The sequence below is a fragment of the Sinocyclocheilus rhinocerous genome, unplaced genomic scaffold (assembly GCF_001515625.1).
Source record: "Sinocyclocheilus rhinocerous isolate Xijiao unplaced genomic scaffold, SAMN03320098_v1.1 scaffold3263, whole genome shotgun sequence".
NCBI classification, from domain to species: domain Eukaryota; kingdom Metazoa; phylum Chordata; class Actinopteri; order Cypriniformes; family Cyprinidae; genus Sinocyclocheilus; species Sinocyclocheilus rhinocerous.
This window is the reverse complement of record NW_015664010.1, coordinates 78,540-104,422: the sequence shown is the minus strand read 5'-3', so window position 1 is coordinate 104,422 and position 25,883 is coordinate 78,540. Positions and strand designations below refer to the sequence as shown.

Here is a 25,883-nt window from a genome sequence, read left to right as displayed (position 1 = left end):
TCTGACAGCTCTCTGACCCTCCCATAGACAGCAAGGGTACTACCACGATCAACGTCCAGAAACGTAGCAAGGAGATCGGTAAAATAATCCATGTGACATCAGGGGTTCAACCGTAATATTACGAAGCTACGAGAATACTTTTTGTGTGCAAAAGAAAAAAAAACCGACTTCATTCAACAATTCGTCTCCTCCGCAGCACCCTAGCACCATTTTGGAGAGTATCCACTGAACGCAAACAGCGTATGTTATCACCACACGGATTCGTTTTCTACATTGTTTGTGCTTTGATTTGAACGAAAACAACGTATCCGTGTGGTGCGGCTGACACAGAACAACATACGCTGTTTACGTTCAGTGGATACTCTCCAAAATGGCGCTAGGTTGACGCGGAGGAGACGAAATGCTGAATAAAGTCGTTATTTTTTTTTCTTTTGCGCACAAAAAGTATTCTCACGTTCGTTTCTGGACGTTGATCGTGGTAGTACCCTTGCTGTCTATGCAGGGTCAGACAGCTGTCAGAATACATCAAAAATATCTTAATTTGTGTTCCGAAGATGAACGGAGGTCTTACGGGTTTGGAACGACATGAGAGTGAGTAATTAATGACAGGATTTAAATTTTTGGGTGAACTAACCCTTTAACCAACGCCTAAAGATCAACAATATTTGTTTAATTAGCATGAGACTCCAGTAGTAACAGATAAAAGTGTATCTGTCCTTGAATCAGAATAGATTAGGCATCAGGGAGGTGATGGAGCTTTCTGAAGGTCACCCCTCTCATAAGGGATGGCGTTTTCCCATGCCTCCCCTCCCCCGGTACAACAAAACACATAACAACACAGCCCTCTGGACTGTGGCAGGAAGTGGATGAACTTGGAATGCTTTGTTGGGATTGGACAAAATCCCTATGGGATGGCGAAGCAAAGCTGAACCAACATACGCAGAAAGCAGAGGTTCACAGTCAGGGTGTCCATGCTAATCTGCCGCCGTGAAAACACAATGTGGGGGATCCAGACTCACATTAACACTAACCTTGCGTCACAGGATGACGTGTTGGCCCTGCAGAGGCTAAGGGGACTTGACACTGTTTATACAACTAAAGCCTCTGAAATCTGCCAAATACAGGACAATCCCATTTCCCACAGACGCTTCCTATGCATTTGAAGCTGTCTGTAGAAAAATGATCGTCTAGACATCACTAGTATTGTTCATAATAACTCTGATAATGAGCACTTATTTATGTTTTAATGCCATATCAGCAACAATGGCTATATTCATGGCAACATTAACAATAACATTTCAATACATCATTAACATTTTCTTAAGAAACAATCATTATACAAAAACATACAAGAAACAACAATAGTACTGATAAAAATCATATACAATCTTTCAGTTTAATCAGTGATAAAAATTCAAAAATTCTTCCAGGAGAGACTTAAAAAAAAAGTCTTTTAGTATATTTTCTGAATAATATTGTTGTCTATCACTCAAAATTTGATAATGAGCACTAAAAAATGCAACCTAAAACCTCAGAATTTGAGACTGCACTATATTTAGTATAACCATCTGTATCAATTCCATTGGTTGTAAGAGTACTTGAAAATCTGTTTAATGCTGTAAAAGCATCCAAAAGCTCCTTGCATCTGCTTGCATCATATTCCAGGCCATTGAATGTCAAACACAAATAAGTTTAACAAGATAAACTGCTCCAAAGTCAGTTCAGCCATGTGCCCAAATGTTTTCTATCTGAAGTCCACTTAGACCTAGTTCAACAGACTGAGCCGTGATGGAACAGCTGTAGGTCTTTGGGGACTGTGGACTGCCAAAGGCGACTTTGATGACTGTCACCTGTATTTGGTCTGTCCCAAGTCCACATGCAAGAGAGCCCTTGGAAACACTGGGAACATGACCACGAACAGCTCCCGAGTCTCTGAGGGAGTAGTGAGCCAACAAAATATAACACTATAGGCCAACCAGAATTTCCTGTTTGGCTTTGGTTTTAGGTGGCCGATTTCTTTAAGCTTCTGTTCAGATGTGCTTGTTAAAGTTAGCATGTACCAATAAAAAAGAAACAGTATCTCTAAAATGTAATAGTAGATACTGGAGAACTGCCTTGGGATAGCAAATCACATTCGGATAAAGCTCTCTGACCTGTCCAACCTGACACATGGCTCTGGATGAGAGTAGTGCCAGAGAGGATACAGAGGGATAGGGGTTTAAAGCAGAGCCAGAAAAAGAGGTATGACCCACCACTCACTCCGGTCTAAAATCTGATTGGATGCCCTACATTCAAAGCTGCTGTCAAATAGCTGACATACCTGTGTCCACACATCAAATGAAAATTCTGTTATCATTTACTTGTTCACTTATATATATATATTTTTTTTTCTTCTTTTTTTTTCAACCAAAATATCTATGTCTGTGTTCTGAAGAGTCACACAGGTTTAGAAAGAAAAGGGTGTGTAACTGATGACAAAATTTTCATTTTAATGTAGGGCTGTCGACGTTAACTCATTAACGCATGCGATGAATTTTACAATCAATAATGCCATAAAATTATTTAATACAAATGACACAAATAATTTGCTTAAGCACAATTTCTATTGCAACCCTTTAACCCGATTAACCCGAGAAGTGGCAAACTGCAAGGCAACATCCTAGAGGGTCGTGCCAGAGACCCAGTGGGCACACATGCTTCCAGGAGGTTGCTCCAGGGAGCAGAGGTGTAGATTTTCCATGACCCTTCATCCCTCACGCCTGTCCCAGCGAGCTGGCACCTGGCGTCTTATCTTCCGCTTCTGGAACCTGCGGTTGCTAAGCACAAGTTAATTCACCCAGGGCTTCTGGAGTTCTGCTTCCACTCAATGAGTATCAGTCACAGAGGCATTATCAAGCTAGAATCACACAAACACACTCAATAGGGCAGTTTATACAACAGGAGAGAGATAACGACATAAAGAGAGTGGTCATTACTGACAGACACTAGAAATATCGAATGAGATATCAGCTTTTGTAATAAACTGAGCTTTGGGCCACTAGATCGAGGAATTGTTTAAAGGGGTCCTATTATGCTTTTTCACTTTTTCAATTTTAGTTAGTCTGTAATGTTGCTGTTTGAGCATAAAAAAGATCTACAAAGTTACAAAGCTCAAGGTCCAATTTCAAAAACATGCCAGACTGGGGAGAGAGGTGTTGTAATAATGTAAAATGAACTAACTAACTAACTAACACTCTCTCTCTCTGGCATCTACAGAGAAATGTCTTGGGACATGGTCTGAATAAAAAGTTTAAATATTAATGCTTACCTTGAAATATTTACAGGTATGTTCAGCTTGGTAATTTGAACCATTTCTGTGATATTTTTGTCATCTACAACAATAGTGTTTTGAAGTGATGTTCCATAATTTGCCCATTCCTTCTCTCCGCATCAGTGTGCACCAACACGCCCACACAAGTATGGCAAAAAAGATTGAGCCTAAATCACGCTTCATGCGAGGTTTGTCATGTTTGCATTGTGAAGACTCAGATGAAGCCCTTGCCTTGCAAATAAACTCACCCACATCCTTTGCTCAGGGCTATTACAATGATTTTTATTTACTCTCTCCTAATCTGTTGATGCATGAACAATTTAAGAATTGAAATAAAAAGTTAGGAAGAGAGCAGAACAGAGAAATGGTGTATTGTGTGACAGTACTTAATGTCAACAAAGACAGTAAAATTCACCTGTTGGTAAAAGCCCTATTTGAGCAACAGGGGAAGAAAGGGTTACAACTATAACAGGAGACCAATCGGGAACCAGAGGAGTGTTATAAACCACAACAGAGAAAGGGAGGAAGGGGGAGGGAAAGCGAGAGTGATGAGGGAGGTGGGAGGAAAGAGAGAGAGAGAGAGAGAGAGAGAGCGAGAAGAGGAGGAGGAGAGATGAGTAGGAAGGGCATTTTGAAAGCAGTGAGCGTAGGGATGGTGAGAGAGAAAAAGACTGAGAGGGAAGGAACAAGGGAGGAGAGGAGCAGATCTCTAAGCGAGATGCATGGCACTACATCCTACAACATCTGACTTCCCTGCCCCCATTGACAGGCAAGGGAGCACTCACAGGAAAGCAGATAGAGGAAGACAGCCAGACTCATCCCATCAGATAAGCATGTCCTTTATTACTCGTCCTGGCATGGCTGTACTCAAACTTGGAAATATATGGGCTACCAGGTCACTCACTCTAATGACAGCAACAAGAGGTAAAAAGCTTTGAGTTTTGTACTCTCACAACTGGAGTATCTGCTAAACGGAATGCATGCTATTCTAAACAAGCCATAACTTCAGAGATCTGTACGAAGCTGACAACTTTTACTTTTTAAAATATATAAAATACTGCGCAGGGTTGCTGCCAAGAATGAATACATTTACGTGACAGTATGCTTTAAATTCAGAGCACTTCGATTCTATGCTGCGGACAGGAATATGAATTGATTTAACAACTGTTTTGAAGAAAAATGCTTTGATTCTTGCACTGTGAAAAAAAAGATGCATTCTGTATTTTGATGTGGATCCTCCGGTAGCCAACACAGTAACTGATGCATTTAACTCAATTAATGTATGTGGAAAGAGCAAAACTGAGTAATCGAAAACCCATCCAAACCATTATCCTCTTAAGGGGAAGATGATGTGAGAGCACTCTTGTCGCTATTACTGCTTTTGGCTAGTGCTGAAAGCTGCCTTCTAGCTCAGAAAAATAGAGAAAGAGTGAGAGAGATGCTTGGAGATGTAGGAGTATTCCGCTTCACATATATGGAGTATTGCCCATGTAAGTATGGTGTGGGAGTACTGCAAACCTGCTCTGCAAACAACCACTCACAGTCACCAGAAACCATTGACTGTGGACAAATAAGTTTTATAACAAAATAAGAGTTAGCGTGAAATGGCTTATATGAATGCTAAGAAGATGCCACTATCCTGCAGAGATTTTCAAGGTCATTTATGACAAAAAAAAAATTCTAACTCTCACTTTTTTGCACCTACCAGCAGCCAAAGTGTGAAACTACTGAGGATGGAGCTCCTGTTCCGGTGTCCCACATGAACACTGTGAAAAAGAGAGAGAAAATATATGCCACACAGTGCACTGGCCTGACTACCTCCTTCCCTCTGGAAACCTGTGACCTTGTTGTGATTACGGTGTACTGCTGTCTACCTGCCTGGTCTCCTGGAGCTATATTGTGGCACAGCAGGTGGGAGTGTGATTTACTCAGGTGGAATACAAGGGGCCGTGGACTCTGCAGGGGTCAGAGCAACTTTTGTTACATAGTGAGGAGGGTATGCCAGTCCTGACCTGTCACACTGAGGGAGATACATTTTTTCTTGTGGTTCGCAAAGTCTTGGAATAAACAATGAAAAGTGAGGACTTTTGGAAGGATGGGACATGGTGTCATCCCTGATCGTTTCTGGAAGATCTGTTTGACCAACACAAAGGACAAAAGGCTTAAGACAAGCCTGAATACAACACAGCTTTCATGTCAGGACCACGTGGATATTACAATGCACAAACCCTTCCCACACTCTGAAAAGGAAGAGCAGAGTGTTTCCATCTCCCACATCCTCCCACAGAAATCTGAGGATGCGAGGGAAAGAGGTATGAGCTGTTTAGACTGTGTTTAATCAACCCTACAGAGAGGTGTTTGAGGAAACCGGGGTGTCCTCACTTGTTCAGTCTTTGCCATGCTGGGGCTGAGGACAGCCTTAGCTGATGCATTCGCTAAATATTAGCTCTTTAAAAAAAAAAAAAAACAACAACGGAGCAGGTACATAACAGAATGGCATTGAAGGAGCAAAGGACACTATTGAGATAAAGAGGCGTTGGAGTATGGTTGGCGTCTATCATCCTGCCAACACATCAACGCTTTGGTTGCATTTGCTACACAAGCTCCTAACGAGGACAGTGAACACAAGGGAGGGGTGAGTTTTGTTAGTCTATGCACATCTTTTATGTGCATGTTCAGTGCAGATAAATGTTTCATCATTTTTACATAGATTACCTTCAAGTCATTTTTCAAAAGCTAAACGGTTCTGGTGTTATCATACACTCAGTAGCATGTCATGGAAATGCTTCTAAGCTTTATGTATAATTAAGAAAATTGACCCAATGAATATGTTAAAACGGCCATCTTCCATCTTTTGCACGTGTAGGAGAATGCATACCCCTCCTGTGCTGGGATTCCAGGCCATCATGAGCAACGTCACGGTCCTCGATAACGTTGAACCTCTTGACTTTGAAATGGACCTGGACACTCCTTACCCAGTCAGCTTCCAGGTGTCTCTAACAGGTTTCCTCATGTTGGAGATCGTACTGGGTCTCAGTAGCAACCTGACTGTGCTGGCTCTCTATTGTATGAAGTCAAACCTGGTGAGCTCTGTCAGCAACATCGTAACCATGAACCTTCATGTACTGGACGTCCTGGTGTGTGTGGGCTGCATCCCATTCACGATTGTGGTGGTGCTATTGCCACTGGATGGCAAAAGTGCACTCATTTGCTGCTTCCATGAGGCTTGTGTGTCCTTTGCTAGCGTGGCTACTGCTGCCAATGTCCTGGCCATCACACTAGACCGCTATGACATCTCAGTTCGGCCTGCAAATCGAGTTCTGACAATGGGACGAGCAGTGGCCTTATTAGGGTCTATTTGGGCTTTATCATTCCTTAGCTTTCTGGTACCCTTCATTGAAGAGGGTTTCTTTAGCCAGGCAGGTAATGAAAGGAATCAGACAGAAGGGGAGGAGCCTTCAAACCAATACTACACTGAACTGGGCCTCTACTATCACCTGTTGGCACAGATCCCAATCTTCATCTTCACTGCTGTGGTCATGTTGGTTACTTACTACAAGATTCTGCAGGCGCTCAACATCCGCATTGGCACACGTTTCCATTCGGCGCCCAAGAAGAAACCGAGAAAGAAAAAGACCATCTCCATGACTTCCACTCAGCCAGAGTCCACTGATGCCTCACAGAGCAGTGCAGGCAGGAATCCACCACTGGCCATGCGTACCTCCGTGTCCGTGATCATAGCCCTCCGCAGGGCAGTCAAACGGCACAGAGAACGCCGGGAACGACAAAAGAGGGTTTTCCGAATGTCGCTTCTTATCATCTCCACCTTCCTGCTTTGCTGGACACCCATCACCGTGCTCAACACGGTTATCCTGAGTGCAGGGCCAAGCAACTTCACTGTGCGTCTCAGACTGTGCTTCCTGGTCATGGCTTATGGAACCACCATTTTTCACCCGCTGCTCTATGCCTTCACTCGGCAGAAATTTCAGAAGGTTCTAAAGAGTAAAATGAAGAAGCGTGTTGTGTCAGTTGTAGAGGCTGACCCTATGCCCAATAACGTGGTCATCCACAACTCATGGATTGACCCAAAAAGGAACAAAAAGGTGACTTTTGAGGAGACAGAGGTCAGGCAAAAATGCCTCTCATCAGAGGATGTGGAATGAGCTACTGGGCCAATTTAAGGCAAATATCCTGATCAGGTACAGTATCATTAAAAAGGGAAACCACTAATCCAAAGCAGCAATGAATTTAAGTGTATTAACTGTACAGTACCTCAAAAGAAATAATTTATTATTATTTATTGTAATGGTGACTATTATAGATATCATGGACGGTAGTGTAAATACTGCATGTGCTTTATTGAAGTGGTCCTAGAGATTGTACATACATACCCAAGTAAAGTATAAACCACAAATGTAAAAAAGTAGAAACCGATGCTCCTGGGTTTGTTCAATTGCATTAAATACTCCAAAAAAGAGCTGAAGAATTTTTTTTGCTATCAAGAAGAACCCTACGCAACTGTGATAATTCTGTGCCATATTTCTGGAGTAGTTTTTTCACTCTGTAGAGAAAGTGGTTATATGTCTTTGTTCTCTTTTGGCTTCAGCCACCTCAATTTTTACTGGTGCAAAATATAAGATAAACACTGTTAAGAATTCACACTATGAGTTTCATTAAGTGGATATTACCTAACCTCTACCCTGCAATAAAAGGAACAAGATGGCTATATTACTCAGGTCAACAAGTAACAGGGTGCACTTACAAAGCAAGGTCTGCTTCCTTTCAAAATCACTTGCATGGCCAGTTGGCATAAAATCATATCTTTTTATGGGGATGAGGGAGGTGGTACACTGCATATCGTCCAATAAAGCTGATGGGGTATGAAGTGGATGGGAAGTGTCAATGAAAAGGTGTTGATTCTAAATACTTGACCTTATGAGACCCACTGAGCTGATGGTGTTTGATTATGGGTTAGACTGGATTAGAGGGTGATAACTATCTTTTGGCAGGCTACAAAAAATAATCACCTCTTGCACTGCAGCAACGAAAGGTCACACACTGTTCAGTATGAGGGGCAAAGTCGTGCCATTGACTGGGTTGACCTGATCAATTTCAGGAATAGATGCAAATGGTGTTGGATGATAGCTTGCATTAATAAAACGTCTTTATAATCAAATCATTAACAGTGCTGAGACGAATATAATTTGTGATGTCACACAACCAGATAATGTTCTCAAGGGAGTATCTAAGGATAGTAATTAAAGGTGCCTGTATTTCAAGGGTGTCAACAAGGCTACATATGACTCCACTGTACAGCCCCTAAATGCTGACTGAATATACTTCATCTAATTAAACAGCTTTTTCAAGCACTAAAAGATTTTCACACACTAAATATTTCAGTTCATGCTGGTGCAAAATGCAAAACAATTACATGCATAGGTACTGACAGTTACCCAATGCGCATCTCAGTTGGGTAGGCTTTAAAGGGGACATATTATGCCCCTTTTTACAATATGTAATAGAAGACTCTGGTGTCCCCAGAATGTGTCTGTGAAGTTTCAGCTCAAAATACTCCACAGATCATTTATTATATCATTTTGAAAATGTCTATTATGAGTGGAAGCAGAAACACGCTGTTTTTCGGGCCTGTCTCTTTAAATGCAAATGAGCTGCTGCTACCCGCCCCCTTTTCCGAAATAGAGCTGCGCCATTACAGCTCAGCATACGTTCTTGAGTTTATCTATAGATAAAGGGTCAGAGCCAGGGCAGCTGATCCGTATTTAGAGCTCACACACTGTGCCGAACAAGAGAAAGTGGGAGCTGAAGTGCATGATTGATGCATGTCTTTTATGGAGTACAGGTCTCTGAAAACAGTGAGTTACTGTAAGAAAACCTGCACAATGTGACAAATCTGTCCATCTGTCAACACTGTACCCGAGTCCCAGCTATCCCGGGGCTCTATGCTTTAATATCAAGGCCAAAATGGTAACTTAGAGCAGAGATGTACTCCCAGACAACTCCTAAGAACTCACATGGCAAATAGAGCCCTTTAAGCCATCATCATATGCAACAGATCATACAAAAGCCTGTGGAGCTGTTGCCCTATTGATGACTTGACCGAAGTTTGGGTTTGGCCATGAATGGAGGCTTTATTGTTTTGCTGTAAACAAGCTGTATAGAGAGGCATGTGGGGAAAAAAAAATCTAAATTGCAAGTGAGCAATGGGCCTTCTGAAAGTAAAAAGTTGTGTTCAGGGCCTGAAAACATCCAAAGTCACGTTAGCACTAATGCAAACAAAGTACTGTTTCAGTGCTGCCAATAAAAAGAGGTTAAGAATGCTGAAATGTCCGGTATTGCTACTATTACATGTATCTTGATTTAAAGCTACCTTGGTTAGCTTTTTTGTTTGTTTTACACAACACCAACCACAAAATTAATGCCCCTAGAAATAAAGTATCAAATCTTCTTTGAGCAGTACTCAAGAGTCAAATGTTCTCTCTGCCCATCCCCATATCCACAGCCAAACCACAAAGAGGATATAAAGGATACCGCTGTGTTTTTAAAATCTAGTTAATTGGAGCATCCTTACCTTTCCACTGTCCGTTTTCATTCACTCAATCTATACCTCTTACCTTGCTACACTGATCGCAGCTTCCACATGTCACTCATATATTCCCAGAGGTGTGAGTCATTGAGTCCAAAGTCCTGTGATTGACATTCCATCTCCATTTGACAGGCAGGTGCAGTTCAGGTGATGTAGAAAACAAACAGAATTAAATCCCCTGCACTGAATGTTAGGTATATATCTGTCCACTATTCCGAAAGCCATTTGCTTTGTAAATAGACAAATTTAGCCAAGGTACTATGGGAGGTTTAAATGAGTGATCAGTAATAGACAATGCTATTAAGTATACAATACTGTATACTTAATATACAATATTATTTCAATATACAAGGTAACAAGGTGGGACATGTAAGTACATTTACTCACATATAGATATATAACTGTCTCCCAAACAGATTGCAGTATGCAGTTCACCTTACTTCCTGTAAATCTCAGCTCTTGACATTTATCTGACTTTGATTTCCTCTCCCCAATAACAGCCTCATTCCTTCGGTTTGCCCATGTTTTCTCACTCTAATCATCTCATTACGGCTGACACACGTGTCCTCCACCAATCAAAACCCCTTCACCTCTTCCACTGCCCTAGTCAATCTTCCCCTTAAGCCATTTAGAGTTCTCCTTCAACTGTTCATCAATCCATCTGGCTGCCCATCCATTCCTAACATCGCTGGGAAGGGATTCATAAATCATGTTAGCAAGATGGTGAGCTGTCATTATTGTGTTAGGACCGCCATAACTCAGATCTATTTCAGGCATACGTTTTGTGTACACAGTGAGATAAACCAAGAAAATAACAAATGGCCTATAAAGTTAATGACAAAGAAGATTTGAGCGTTTTGATTTGATGCCATACTGGTCACTTGGGTAAAAAAAAAAAAAAAAAGGTATATGCTGCCTATCCGATCAACCCTACGCTGGAACACAATGATGTCTCAGCTAACGTCTCATACAGCTGTGGTAAACAGGAAAGCGATTTGTCAATTAAACCTTCAAGGGTCCATTATCATTTACTGATTGCCTTGTTTACAATCCAATAACATGGTGCTATCAGCAGTTCTATAAACTCTCAAGCTCGACCCAGTCACTGTTCAACTGCACCTCGTCAGGTTTCTTGTAACAGCATCTGAGGACAGCGTGCACTAGACAGAGACAGGCTTCAAAACAAAGAAAGCATTTAATTGCTTCTACAGTTTCAGAGCTGCATACTGCTGTATTTGGAAAACTGTGATCTAGCATGTACCATAAACACTGTCAGAACCTACAGACAAAAAGCTTTTCTACCAGTGCAAGGCAGTATATTTTTAAACAGGTTGCCTAATGGGAGATTTGTTAGACAGCTTTCTACGCTGGATGCCAGAGAGGTGCACAAACAGATAATGATATCATATCAGACCCTGCCTGTTCATGTTATACCTCGAGGGGGTGGAGGGAAGGCATAAAAGCAGAGCATCGCGTGAAAAAAAGGACAGGTGCTGTTAGAGCAGTCTAATTGTCTCGTCATGGATGGTGACGCTAATGCAAAGATGTCTCTGTAATCCATTAGCTGGGTGAGAAGAATCCAAATATGACCCTCACTTTGACATGATAAATAATTAAATGGATGGAAAACATATTACTGAATCATATTGTGTCACAAAGAGAATAAGACTACAGCTCAGTTCCAGAAGCTAGTGAGCTGCCATGTTGTCTAGTGCCAACATAGACTGACTGAATTGAAATGCTAACAGGAAGCAACTCACAAATAGAGCTTATGCAACAACCCTCTACGCACACCTTGGCAGCTGAATAATTCTAAATGAACTCTGTTATTTTGACAGGAAAATACAACAAAGAATATGGTTTACATGTAGCGCGTCGATTCAGCGTGGTATGCAAGACTCTCGCTCTCTCTCTTTGCATGTGTGAGAAACACAGCGCTATCAGTAAAGCGACGGCGAGTCGTGCGCCTTCACACTAGTTTACGGTACGTCAAATACAGGTGCGCTGCGTGCTACATACTGCGCATCCATTGAGTACATGACATGATCCATTGAGCGCATCAAAATAGTACAGATCGTTTGACGGAGAGTGAAACTCTCAAGCGCTCAGTCAGCGTGTTTATCGAGTGAAAATCTGTGTTGAACGCCTCTCACACACATACTGGCGTGTAAAATCTAAGAATGTATTAGCCAATGGCTAATGTTAGACATTATTTGGTCGCCCAGAGTAAGATTTAGTCGCATATGCGAGTGATTTACTCGCAATGTAGAGGGTTGTGCAAGTGGTAAATGCAAAAATCAGCATGCCCTCCAAATACACAATGGGAAACTTCTGTTCACCTGCATTGATTTAGCTTCATTTGAAAACAATATGCAAATAGAAACTAGGAAAAAGTACCTTGCTGGTCTTTACTGGAATCTATCCCACAGGGCATGGGACTCAATAATGAAAACGTGTGTTTACTGTGTCACACAAACGTGAAATAAGAGCATACTGAATTTGCATTGCACTATTTATCTGTCCATATGACATCTAGGCAAATATACAAACAAAAGGTCAACAGAGTACGAGTCAATATGAATCTGATATTACAGCCATTAAACCCATGATGACCGAAAAAGTTTCACATTTCAGATAATGTCCACAACCACATGAATTCAAGACAATAATATGCCAATGACAAGGTAAAAATCAGTTCAACACCCTTTATAGTCAACATAAACCAGTGTCTCAACTCATTTTACTTCTGAAATGTGGCTATTCTAGTGAAACAGGATTTTCAACATGGAAAAAAAACTGTGGGACAGGTTTTAATTTGATGCAACAGGAATTGACTGGATCAGGAAAGGTGCTCTCTATATGACACGAGAGGGGTTGAGGGCTGACGTCACTAAAACGACCTGGAGCGTGCATTAAGAAAATAAATGGGGTCAACTTTGATTTCATGTCAACTTTAAGCTCTATGAGATTATTATAATGCACTCAGGTCACTATTGGAACCGATGTCCCTTGTAAGTGCTATTCGGGTCAGACGTTAATCAACGGGGTTTCGATGAAACAAAACCAAAAATATCTCCAAAGCAGGTCACACAGTTCCAGAACCAGTTTCAGACAGTCCTCGCACCTGCGTAGCAAACTCAGCAAAACATTTAGGCCACAAGAACGGGGCTGACCTGGAAACAGTACAAGATTGAACTAATGGCATTTACACAAAAGTGGAGGATATGATAACTTTTGAACAATTGCCATTAGTGGCCTAAAAACAGGAGCACGAAAATGTAACATTGCTAAATGCTCAGACAACCCAATTCTATAAGAATAAAAAAATGCCATAACTACAGAAAAATAGGTACACTTATAAAATACAGGTTCTTTATTAGCATCTATGGTTTCATGAAGAACTTTACATCACATAAAAGGTTCTATATAGTGGAAAAAGGCTCCACGATAAGTAAAGTAGACGCTCGTCGTGATAGGTCACTCACCCAGCTCATTGAGGCTCTGGGCAGCTTTAGTGATCTCTCTGCTGCCCCCCTGCAGTTGCCCCTGCAGCCGTTTGCTCAGGTACAGGATGCGAATAATCCTCCTCAACAGGTCACACGCCACCTGCCAGCCAGAATAAGATAAGACTTCTCATTCCTGTGTTCATCAAATAACACAATGACTTATGGGTCTATGATAGCCAGCACAAGCAAATATCAATAAGGTAATGACAATGATGCCCAAATCTTTGTTAATAGATTCAGAATTAATTTGTAAGTGGTGCTTTAATCAATCTTGTATTAATTAAATCAAGTAGAAGGATGTGCATCATCTCACAGGGTTGTTTTAGCACTAGAATATGCTGTCAATTCATTTTCAGTGCATTTCACACACATAAAAAGACTACAAACAGGCATGAATAAACATTTTGTTCACACCCTAACAGCCAACAGACACTATAATATAAAAGAAATAGGAAATGCTTTTAAACCAGTGCATTTGTGCTTAAAACATGCAACTGAGCCACACATTCAATATAGTGTGGTGACGATCAAGCCTGTGGGCAGACAGCAGGCGGATGAAGGACTCGTAGAGGTCAATCTTTTTTGGTTTTCAGTGAATAGGTGCAGCTGAACTGTCCCAAAGGTACGTGCATCTGATTTTGTGTGTGTGTCTGTGACTGATTGCTTTGTCCAGGGGTGACAGTGCGTCAGATATCGTGACAGAAAATGACAAAAGGATAACAGGAAAAAAAAATTCAGCTGTGTCCCCATCGTCAGGTCTGGTCTTATTCTTACGAGGAATAAAAATAAATTAAAATGTGTTGCTAAAGGCAAAGACCACATGGAATGAACAAAGTCCCGCACTTCTGAATCTGATTGTGCCATTAGATATAGTCAAACACACAAAAAAAATACTACAAAATACAGTCTATCATTTGTTTTTCTAATATGGACAGATAAACATTTTTTTTTACTTGTATTAATATGGTATGTTTATGGGTTTAATCTTTAGAAAAAATGTATAAGCGATAATAATAGTGATGCATGCCTTTGCAATCACCACTAATAATTCAAGCACACTGGTGAAGAACATATTTTTACAGAGACTGAATATTTTCGTATTTTAAACAAATGTATTCTTCTATAAATGTAAAAACAAATATTAGGTTCCTGTTGTGATCCATACTCAACAAACTGTATTTTTTTTCTCTGTGAAATAGAAATGTATTTCCTGTATATAGCTGCATGCAAAACAATGACCAAACCACTGACAGATCATCATGGAGTTTGTGATGGTGCTATGCTGATTAGCAAACATAAACGTGCAATTGTGTTTCTACACTTCAAAAAAGCTGCACAAGAAAAGGGGCAGAAAGGGGTTTTGAGAGTAAAGGGGAGCATTTCATAACCACAGCTGTATTTTATTCATATTTAATAACAATTCCCCAAAGCTACTAAAAACCAGGACCGAAAATCTTGTAAATCCACAAGATGTGTCGAGCGGGAGGGACAGTTGTGGGTATTCACGTGTGTGACTGAGAGTGTGAGAGAGGCCCTTCCTTTCCAGGTCCAAATTATTATTTTTTTTCTGCAGACTTGAAGCTTCACTCATGATGACATCATGTGAACCGAGGGCAGAAAGCGAACATGATAAAAGCGTGCATTTTTCTTGCCTTGCAACACTCAGATAATAGCAAAGAAACACAGGTTTTATTTTCCCTCAGGTGCACAAATGACTTTCCTTCAGACAAAATAGATGTTTTGAACTTTTTACCATGACAACACATAGTGACCACATCTGTCAAGTTACATAAAGAACAAAAAGTACAGTAAAGGTAGACCATACAAGCTTCAGAAGATATGGAATATGGCACACAGGCACTATGGACTTGTTTTTTTTTTTGGTTTTGGAACTTGACAGAAATGAATTCTGCACAAAGATACTATGTTTTTCTTTTATGTTCCTTGGAAACAAAAGTATATGGATTTAGAATGACATGATGAGAGTGAATAAATAATTACGATTCCTTTAAGAGATATATGAGATCATACTAATTACACTCTTAAAAGATTTTTTGAAAGACAATTAATTTTAATCTATTTTATTTTTTAGATATGGTAAAATTTTGAAAATCTATTTAGTTTTATTCAAATTATTATTATTTTTAGATGTGTTAAAATATTTTGAAGATCTGTATTTTTACTTATTTATTTTTTAGATGATAATCACAAATCAGTATTCAAAAACATCTATTGCACCAGAATGACTCTTTTTGTTTGTGTGCATTTCTTTTTCTTTTTGTTTTGCATGCTGGGTGTATTACAGAATCTGTCATGACTGCAGACAGTTGTGAAGACAGGGTTGTATCTATCTCAGATGTCGAGCCAATAAATGGAAATCAAGCTTCTGAGCGAATGCGCACAGTGTTTGTAAAGCAGGACAATGAAGAACTAATAGTTCTGCAGAATGTCTCTGTTGGAATATCCAGGGACAGAGAGACATGAGATGACAGAAGCAGATGTAAAAGTTATAAAATAACCTGTAAGCGGGCGAGCTGGGCTGTCCGCGCCACAATCTTATTGTAAGGGTCAACGATTTTGGTTCTTATCCTGAGAAAGAAAGGAGAGCGAAATCAGAAATGCATAAAAAAATACCACAAAGCATCTGACTAACTGGTGCTTGCAATTTTCAATTTATAGTGCACAAATTGTGCATTTTCTGATATCTATTCATTATGCATGTGACCACCACTTTTTTAAAAACATGGACCATTTCAGTGCTTTTAATGGATTCATTTACCTGTCCACAGCACTCTGGAGAGCTGCAATTCTGGTCTGCATCATTTGTAAGACACCTGGAAGCAAAACCACCAATCGTTTCCATGCTCAGAAAGAGATGTGACAAGGGATCCACCTGGTGGACAGCTGCTAAACTACATGTGCATTCAATTCAATTCACATTTATTTGTACTGCGCTTTTCACAATACATATCATTTCAAAGCATCTTTACAGAATTTTTTTTCTACATTATAATTAAGAGTAATCTGTTATCAGAGGTGACTGTATTATCTGTCAATGTCCATTTGACAGATAATACGAATCATGCAGTTGGTTAATGTCACATATTCTTTTAAGATGAAACAAAAAAAACTGTGATTGTTGCGATCATAATGATTGCAATATTAGGAAAATTTGCCAGTTTCGTATGTTTTAGAGTTGCCGTCATCTGAAGTCCTTGCAGGGGTTGGCGTCAGTAATATTAACAACTTTTCGGTATCCCAGATTATAATGCCGAGACGTCTATAGGCAAGTCGCAGATTATTTCCCTGAAAACTGAGTAAAAAACTATTTGTAAATGTACTAGAAGGGGGGAAAGCTGCACACTGCAACTTCTACATATGTGATCTCAGAATATTTCAAATGCCATTTTTTATATAGCCATTTCCTACCATTTCATTCATTTTGAAACTAATATTATAAGATTGCATAAACTTAATGCAACTGATGATTGTGATCTTAAAATGTGAAGCAGATAATGAAATATTACCTTCGAGAGATTCGATCCCTGTTGCCTGAGCTAGTAGATCCTCATGTCTGGCCACTACCTGAGATCAAATACAAAACAAAATATTGCTATTCAACTTCTAATGTGTTTAATTGGTAGCTTTTTATTGTAAGATCTGCACTGAAAGCTGTTCATCCTGACAGGTGTTTGACTCACCTGGCAGTGCAGCTCTTTGTCCAGCTGACTGATGCCCTCTGCCAGCTTTGCCAGCTGCTCTGCAATTACAGCATGATGAATGGCTTGAGCTGTGTACGTCTTCACATCGAAATCCTCTTTAAGGAAATCAGTGTAGCACTCTGGAAGGAAACGGATCAGGATTTGTAAAACATACAACAGGAGATCCGGCTACACAGAGTAAGTGCTAATAATGCAGCTAAAAGTGCCGATCGAGATGATTAATCAGCTCGGTGAACGTACAAACACATGCACATATACAGATCAAAAGGAGAAATCATATAAAAACTGGATTTACCATCTTTCAGCAGTGAATTCGCTGTTGATTCCGGACTAGCCTCCATCATTGCCACTTCATCAGTGACGTATAATTGCTGCGTCACAACATGAAAGGAGAGCGACGGTCGGCGATTGGTCATGCATATTAATTAGTTTACCGACGTATCATCATTATAAATTCGCGAACGGACACCTTTTTATGCTAATGTTAATTTAACTAATTTTAGATGTTCTAATGTATTCTGTTCAATTATTTATCACATGATAATTGCAAATAAATGCGAATTTCTTTTCTCGTGGATACGAGGTCAAAGGTTAAACACACCCACCAACACCGACACGCGGAAGTGAGAGACTACTACGCATGTGAAGCTAATGACGCCGGTTGTGACCACGCGTGTTTACTCTAATATTTACTTATTTATATTTTACGGAATACATGTATCCTGTTTGTAATGAAAATGGAATACATTTTAATACGGGAGTATTTGAACCGCGCGTTTTGCCAATGACTTCTTAGGGTTGTAAACCGCGGAATTTATGACCGAGGTCCACAATAAAATCCCAATGGACAGTGGGAACATCATGGACCTGTTTCACAGGGGAAGGCCAGTCAGAGTGTGTGCACCCATGGTCCGCTACTCAAAGTAAGTGAGACAACACTGTATTGATTCCTGTAACGTGTGTTGTTCTGAATGGTTTCCTATGTTGTTTGTTCTTGCTGTTTCAGGCTGGCCTTCAGATGTTTGGTGAGGAGATATGACTGTGATGTGTGTTTCACCCCAATGATCGTTGCAGCTGATTTCATGCGTTCTGCAAAAGCTAGAGACAGTGAATTCACCACCAATAAGAGTAAGTTGTACTTCATGCAACTTTTTCTTCAGGATGTCCTCATCAAGGCTGAATTTATTTGATCAGAAATAGAGAGAGAAAAAACAGTAATATTGTGAAATATTATTGCAATTTAAAATAATGGTTTTCTATTTTAATATACTTTTAAAATGTATTTTTTTCCTGTGATCAAAGCTGAATTTTCAGCATCATTACTTCAGTCTTCAGTGTCACATGATCCTTCAGAAATCATTCTAATATGCTGATTTATTATCAATGTTGAAAACAGTTTAGCTGCTTTTTTTTTGGAACCTGTGAAATTGTCTAATTTAAGTCTTTATCACTTTTCATCAATTTAACACATCCTTGCTGAATAAAAGCATTTATTTCTTTCAAAATAAAAAAAAATTATTGACCCCAAACGTTTGAACGGTAGTATATACTGTTACAAAAGATTTCTATTTTGAATAAATGCTGTTCTTTTTAACTTTTTAACCAGCATTGATAATAAAATAGCATATTAGAATGATTTAGATAGATCATGTGACACTGAAGACTGGAGTAATGATGCTGAAAATTCAGCTTTGCATCACAGAAATAAATAATATTTTAAAGTATATTAAAATAGAAAACCATTATTTTAAATTGCAATAATATTTCATAATATTAATTTTTCTTTCTGTATTTTTGGTCAAATAAATGCAGCCATGACTTTTGAATCCCAAACTTTTGAACGGCAGTGTACATACACATACATACATCACAATGGTCACATTGTATTAAAATTATTTATCATACAAAATTAAACAAAACATTGACATCAAACATGAAAATGTATTCATATTACCATACACTGCATGGGTCCAGAAATATGCAAAAATAAAAGTAAAATATTTATTTAGTTTTTGATGTGATGCTCACAACTAAATATTCACTAACATATTCTACCAGAATGATTATCTTTTTGTTTGTGTGCATTTCTTTTTTTCCATGTTGGGTTTATTACAGAATTACAACATGGAATTGGTTAAATAGGAAAATTAATAATTTTGTTAATGCATAAAACAGTTGGCCAGATATTATTATTAACTATATTATCAAGTGACGGTAGAATCTATGCTAAAATAACAAAGTTTGAGCATGGATCCTTTGACATTAACAGCCAGAATTAAGATGGGAAGTATTTATTTAATGTTGCATGATTATATGCATGCGCTTTTAACAGACTTTGATTATTTCAGCTAAATTCCCCTGCTCTAGGTGAGGTGAAGCAAACAAATGTAAATCTAACAGACCTAGCTGAACCACTGAAAAATTAGTGAACCTTTTCAAATAAAATTTGTTTCACGCAAAAGAAAATCGTACTGTGCATCATGCATATGTTGCTGCACTGCATTAACATTTTCCATAAATTATTTCACTAATTTTCCAAAAACATTTCCAGACAGGAGAACATTTAATTGTCAGAATATTTTATTGGTGTAAAATTGCCAACATTTGTTATTGGGAAAATTATTCTGTTTACTCATGAACTCTTCCTTGACCTCAGTGAGACTAATTTGATGCAAGCAACCTTTTGCTTTTCATTGAGTCACTGGCACAGCCTTCTGCTCAATAATTACTCCTATCATTTTAACATTTGTTTGCTTCTTAGCTGACCGACCCTTGATTGTGCAGTTTGCTGCGAAGGACGCGCAGACGCTGGCAGATGCGGCGTGTGTGGTTTCCCCTTTCTCCGATGGGGTGGATTTGAACTGTGGCTGTCCACAAAGGTAATCTCAGAGAACATAAAAATACACAAATATTTACCCTCAATGACAGTTCGCACAAAGATTTTTAAAGCAGTGAATTAAATATAAATTGTAGGTTTTTCTAGAGACTTTCTCAACATATATGTCTAAAGGTGCTGTGCAGGGCCAGATGCAAACTGCTGATTCTTTTGTGCATTTTTCAGTCTGAATTTAATGCAAAACGTGGATTTAACTGTGTTAAACTTAGACGAGGGTACTAAACCTAAATGGTAATCAAATTACCCAGAATAATTAATAAACTAACAAAGTGGGTGTTAAAAAATGGCTAACTTTGTAATTGACAGGTGGTTTAATTCTATTGAACTTAGAACATGTTCTGCATGGATCGCATCTGTAGGATCTGCAGATTTCACTTGTTTTTCGTTGCAGATGGGCCGTGTCTGGAGGCTACGGTGCGTGTCTGATTAACAAACCTGAGCTAGTGAAAGACATGGTTCGACATGTCCGAAACCAAATTGACAATCCCAACTATGCAGTATCCATTAAAATAAGGTGAGCATATGATTTCTTGACTAGAAAATACGTTCATGCTAAGAAATATTCAAGGTTGCACTTACAAAGGAAGTCAAAGGGACACGGCGTTACAGAGATTTACAAGCAGAAAATATGAAGCTTGTATTTTTGTTAGAAAACTTTTTCTTTTTTTTTGACAAAAAATGTGTTATTTAATTTTAAAGGTGTTTAAATTGTTGGACCGTTCACAAAACAAAATTATTCCACAAGTCTTCCACATATAGCAAAACTGCCTGATTTTTTTTTAGTCACAAAATCTAACTATATTATCACCCAGCTCTTTATATAAAGTTAGTTATATAAGTACGTCCAACTTTATCTGCATACGTACAGTATACTCGCATAAAACAATATATATACTACATAACATATCTCAACTGCCTTTTTTTTTCCCCCGCAAAAATGTAACTAAATTATCATCCAGCTCTTTATATAAAGTTGGATATAAATATGTCTATCTTTATATGCACATGTATGGTATATTTACCCATGTTCAGTATATTTATTAATTTGTTTGTTTATAATTTTTATTCATATTTATATATCTGTTATTATATTATTGTGTGTTCTGCTCTCTGTGTAATTATGCTCTCGTTTTCTTAAGTGCAATACTTTTCAGTGGATGTTAATATTCTTGATGTTTATAGTGATTCAGTTGTTTTTTCCTACTTATTTCACTTAGTCTGCTTAAGTTTTTTCTTATTTTTATTTATTTTTTTCTTCATTCTCCTTTGTGTTTTTTGTACAGTCTTGTCCATGCTGCTGTAACGTCTAAATTCTCCCTTGGGGATAAAAACATCTGAATATGTATGCTGTTTTATGCTGAAAAATGTATATAATTAAAAAAAATAAAAATTCATTAACTATGTCTTTGGAGGGCTTTTATCTTTCAAACACATTAAAATGCATAAAATGATATTTCTTATTTACATGTAATGCAGTGTCCGAAACCAAATCGACAATCCCAACTATGCAGTATCCATTAAAATAAGGTGAGCATATGATTTCTTGACTAGAAAATACGTTCATGCTAAGAAATATTCAAGGTTGCACTTACAAAGGAAGTCAAAGGGACACGGCGTTACAGAGATTTACAAGCAGAAAATATGAAGCTTGTATTTTTGTTAGAAAACTTTTTCTTTTTTTTTGACAAAAAATGTGTTATTTAATTTTAAAGGTGTTTAAATTGTTGGACCGTTCACAAAACAAAATTATTCCACAAGTCTTCCACATATAGCAAAACTGCCTGATTTTTTTTTTGTCACAAAATCTAACTATATTATCACCCAGCTCTTTATATAAAGTTAGTTATATAAGTACGTCCAACTTTATCTGCATACGTACAGTATACTCGCATAAAACAATATATATACTACATAACATATCTCAACTGCCTTTTTTTTTCCCCCGCAAAAATGTAACTAAATTATCATCCAGCTCTTTATATAAAGTTGGATATAAATATGTCTATCTTTATATGCACATGTATGGTATATTTACCCATGTTCAGTATATTTATTAATTTGTTTGTTTATAATTTTTATTCATATTTATATATCTGTTATTATATTATTGTGTGTTCTGCTCTCTGTGTAATTATGCTCTCGTTTTCTTAAGTGCAATACTTTTCAGTGGATGTTAATATTCTTGATGTTTATAGTGATTCAGTTGTTTTTTCCTACTTATTTCACTTAGTCTGCTTAAGTTTTTTCTTATTTTTATTTATTTTTTTCTTCATTCTCCTTTGTGTTTTTTGTACAGTCTTGTCCATGCTGCTGTAACGTCTAAATTCTCCCTTGGGGATAAAATATAGTCTTATCTTATTTTAATCACATAAAGTAATATATATATATATACTACATAAAATATCTCAACTGCCTGTTTTTTTTTGTCGCAAAATATAACTGCATTATTGTCCAGCTCTGTAGCTGGGTATATGAAAGCATGTCCAACTTTATCTGCATATACAGTATACTTGTGTAAGGCGATATATACTATATAGCAAATCTCAACTGCTTGATTCCTTGTATTGTAGCAAAATATGATCACCCAGCTCTAATCTGCTAAATGCAAATAATAAGACATGAATTATATTTTAGAGTTTATTAAAATAGAAAACCATTATTTTAAATGGTGATAATATTTTACTGTATTAGAGTTTTTTCTGTATTTTTGGTCAAATAAATGCCGACATGATGAGCAGAAGAGACTTTTGAACAGCATGATTTGTGGAGTTTGAGTGACTTTGTTGGATGAGATCAGTTTAAAGTGAGCAATAGTGAGATTTGAACTCAGATCTCCACGATTAAAACACAGAGCTTTATCTCCTGCGCCACTGAGTCTGTGGAGCTGGTGAGGGTTTTGAACAGGATTTTATTGAGAGATTTGTTGTAAATGATGCATAACTTTATCAGCTGTGGGATTTGAACCCAGACTTTGGTGTTTGAGATTGAAATCTTTAACGCTGAGCCACAGAAGCTGTGATATTGCACTGGGGTTGTTTACGGGATCATAAAGATTTTAAGTTGATCTGAACATAAGTTTAGGCTGAATAAAAGACAGTCACTTCATCTGTAGGATTTGATCACATCTCTGTTGCGGTTTCATGATTCTAGTGTTTAACCACTGGGTTCACCACTATTTTTGGCCTATTACATTAGAATTTATTAGTTTTATTATTTTTTTAGTTAAAACATGAAGACTTTGTGCTTTCTTTTAAATAATACAATGTTTATGGTCATCACTGTCACTGGAAAAATAACCAATTACACTTGCACAACAGGAGGGCGCAACCTGTTCATTTTAAGTTTATTAGACTCGATTTGCAGCGCTGTAATTCACAAAAATCACCACAGGGGGGCGCAACACATTCATGTTCATTAGATTGAATTTGAAGCAGTGTAATTCACAAAAATCACCACAGGGGGGCTTAACCCATGTAAATTCACTTCAAAAGTCAGATGATTGAAACGGGCCCTCTTGTGGTGATTTCTGTGAATTGCACCGCTGCAAAAAGTGTCAAACTAATACTCTTCAGCTCCACGGAGCTCGTATCCATGTGTATATGAATGAAGTAACTCAGGCTGGGTAGAAGATGGTCACAGCATCTGTGGGATTTAAACACGCTTCTGTTGACGTTTAATGACTGAAAGTCTCAAATGTGATGTTGACGCTTGAATGCGAAGAGCAGCAGAATGACAGAAACTGAAGTGCGGTTTTTCATCCGCTCCACTAGGCGGCGCAAGCGGGTTTCGCCTTCAGTCTGACGCCTTCAGCTGCTTGACAACATGACGCTTGAGAGTCACAACAACAACACGTGCAGATCCTGCAGATGACAGCTGTTTATATCACTAACAACACACGTTTCAGCTCAACTGCAAATAAAATCGACACAAAATCCGACGAGACGCTGGAACCGAGTGTCACGCGACTCACCTGTAAGTAACTTTCCGCTTAAAGCGAATTTCTCTCGTTAAATGGCTTGCAATGAATCGGTAGTTGTTGCGTTACCTTTATAATCTCTGAACGAATCGCCCTGATAGTGACATTATAAAGTGCAGTAATGAGGAATCGCGCTGTTTGTCTCTGTTGATGCTGCAGCAGATGTTTTGTGAAGCTCTGAACTTCTTCTTCTTCTTCTTCTTCTGGGATTTCATGGCGGTTGGCAAACCAACTTAAGGTGCATTTCTTGAAGGTTTAGGTCCATCTCCTAACAAAACCTGGAGATCATTTATTTCTAAATATCTTAAAGCTTGACTTAGCTGGAAACGTTCTCTTTCATAAGCCTCACATTTCACATAAGAACATGTTCTACAGGTTCTGTTAACCCACATTTGTCACAATTTCCATTTTCATGTTTTTCTATTCTATATAAGCACTGATTTAATAAACAATGACCAATACGCATTCTTGCTGTTAAAGCGTCCTCTTTCCTGTTTCTAAATCTTCTTCTCTCTGAACCAACCTTTTCTTGTATGCGGTGTAAATGTCTAACTTTTGTTCCTTCTTTCCATTCATTCTGCCATATTTCCTGCATTTATTTCACTATTATCGCTTTTATTTCTGTTTTACTTAATGCCACTTCAATGTCTATTTGTGAATGATTTAATCTCTGATGTTCTCTTGCTGCTTCAGGCTTTTTCTTCTTCTACTTCTGACTGCCGTAATAAGAGCACAGCCATTAAAATACTATTTTATTTTTTTGAGAAGACATGTCTTAATATTAGCATGCAGCAATGAACTATATGTGATGTTTTTTTTCTATTAATAAGTGTTTTCTATGAGTTTTTTTTGCCTGTAAGACAGTCGTTTAATTACAGATGAAACTGAGACATACAGCAGATCGAATCAAAATGATTGATACAGCTTTGCTGAAGTATAATATGCAACATTAATATGTTTGACTGTTTACAATTTTAGACTAGATATTAAATATGTCTAATAATGTCTTTGTTTATATCTTGTCTCTCCAGAATAAGTGATGTGTTGTTGGTTGTAAACTGGTCCGGCTGAAGCAGAGCTCTGGGACGTGTGGACAGACATTGACTGTAATGATGGACATCTGCTCAGGGACAGGTAATGTGTCTCATGTGTGAATGTGTGTTCTAGTGCACTAAACATGTAGGTTACCATCATTGTCTTTTTGAAGGGCCTTCCTTTGAAAAGCAAATGGTGGTAACCTAAGTAGATGGGGAAGGGACGGAGGAGCAAAGTTTTTATGCAGCTTTATTTTAATTTTTCAGTCTGTCTAAAAGTATAACCGCTGCGTGTCACGGTGCTGGGAGCTCCAGGGGGAGACCGTGCTGATATCCCCCTTCTTCAGGCACGCCTTCACACACACTCCAGCATTCACTCGTATCGCAGAGACCTGGCTGGGATCAAACCAGCAACCTCTGAACCCGTGAGGCAGCGCTCTTACCTGCGAGCCACAGGTCTCTTGCTGGAGCACATGAAGGAACTTATATCTGACTGTTTACCTGTGATTTCTCAATAAAACGCTTAAAGTAATCAGTGGGATTTGAATCCACATCTCCAGCTCAGCTTTGTGTTCAGAGAACATGTGTTTATTCACTGGACCGTCATGGATTTCACATTGATTTGTGGAGTTTGAGTGACTTTGTTGGATGAGATCAGTTTAAAGTGAGCAATAGCGGGATTTGAACTCAGATCTCCACGATTAAAACACAGGGCTTTATCTCCTGCGCCACTGAGTCTGCTGATCTGGTCAGGGTTTTGAACAGGATTTTATTGAGAGATTTGTTGTACATGATGCATAACTTTATCAGCTGTGGGATTTGAACCCAGACTTTG

The 25,883-nt window shown here is 38.5% G+C and overlaps 3 protein-coding genes and 1 long non-coding RNA gene across 4 annotated transcripts in view; 3 read left to right on the top strand and 1 right to left on the bottom strand.

Annotated features, from left to right (window-relative positions):
* The window catches only part of LOC107729135 (conserved oligomeric Golgi complex subunit 5-like), a 72,363-nt gene extending 54,851 nt beyond the window's left edge, over nucleotides 1-17,512 (bottom strand). Inside the window, exons 1-6 of the mRNA XM_016539523.1 lie at nucleotides 17,438-17,512; nucleotides 17,122-17,261; nucleotides 16,948-17,005; nucleotides 16,200-16,254; nucleotides 15,940-16,009; nucleotides 13,400-13,520 (exon numbers count right to left, since the gene is read on the bottom strand). Of these exons, the coding sequence (XP_016395009.1) occupies nucleotides 13,400-13,520; nucleotides 15,940-16,009; nucleotides 16,200-16,254; nucleotides 16,948-17,005; nucleotides 17,122-17,261; nucleotides 17,438-17,486 (493 nt within the window). The 5' untranslated portion in view covers nucleotides 17,487-17,512. The remainder of the gene's footprint in view (nucleotides 1-13,399; nucleotides 13,521-15,939; nucleotides 16,010-16,199; nucleotides 16,255-16,947; nucleotides 17,006-17,121; nucleotides 17,262-17,437) is intronic.
* On the top strand, nucleotides 4,038-7,829 carry LOC107729153 (probable G-protein coupled receptor 22). Its single transcript, XM_016539546.1, has 3 exons — nucleotides 4,038-4,234; nucleotides 5,019-5,945; nucleotides 6,177-7,829. The coding sequence occupies exons 2-3, from the start codon at nucleotides 5,854-5,856 to the stop codon at nucleotides 7,471-7,473; spliced, it is 1,389 nt and encodes a 462-aa protein (XP_016395032.1). The 5' UTR covers nucleotides 4,038-4,234; nucleotides 5,019-5,853; the 3' UTR covers nucleotides 7,474-7,829.
* A 245-nt stretch (nucleotides 17,513-17,757) lies between the features above and the next one.
* LOC107729134 (tRNA-dihydrouridine(20a/20b) synthase [NAD(P)+]-like) lies at nucleotides 17,758-21,376 on the top strand. The gene is made up of 5 exons (XM_016539522.1): nucleotides 17,758-18,065; nucleotides 18,149-18,270; nucleotides 19,904-20,021; nucleotides 20,430-20,552; nucleotides 21,322-21,376. Exons 1-5 carry the CDS (start codon nucleotides 17,959-17,961, stop codon nucleotides 21,374-21,376), a joined length of 525 nt encoding a protein of 174 aa, XP_016395008.1. The 5' UTR covers nucleotides 17,758-17,958.
* Nucleotides 21,377-23,276: 1,900 nt separating this feature from the next.
* On the top strand, nucleotides 23,277-25,717 carry LOC107729148 (uncharacterized). Its single transcript, XR_001638560.1, has 3 exons — nucleotides 23,277-24,010; nucleotides 25,046-25,148; nucleotides 25,316-25,717. It is a non-coding gene; the product is annotated as an uncharacterized LOC107729148 (long non-coding RNA).
* Nucleotides 25,718-25,883: the final 166 nt, after the last annotated feature.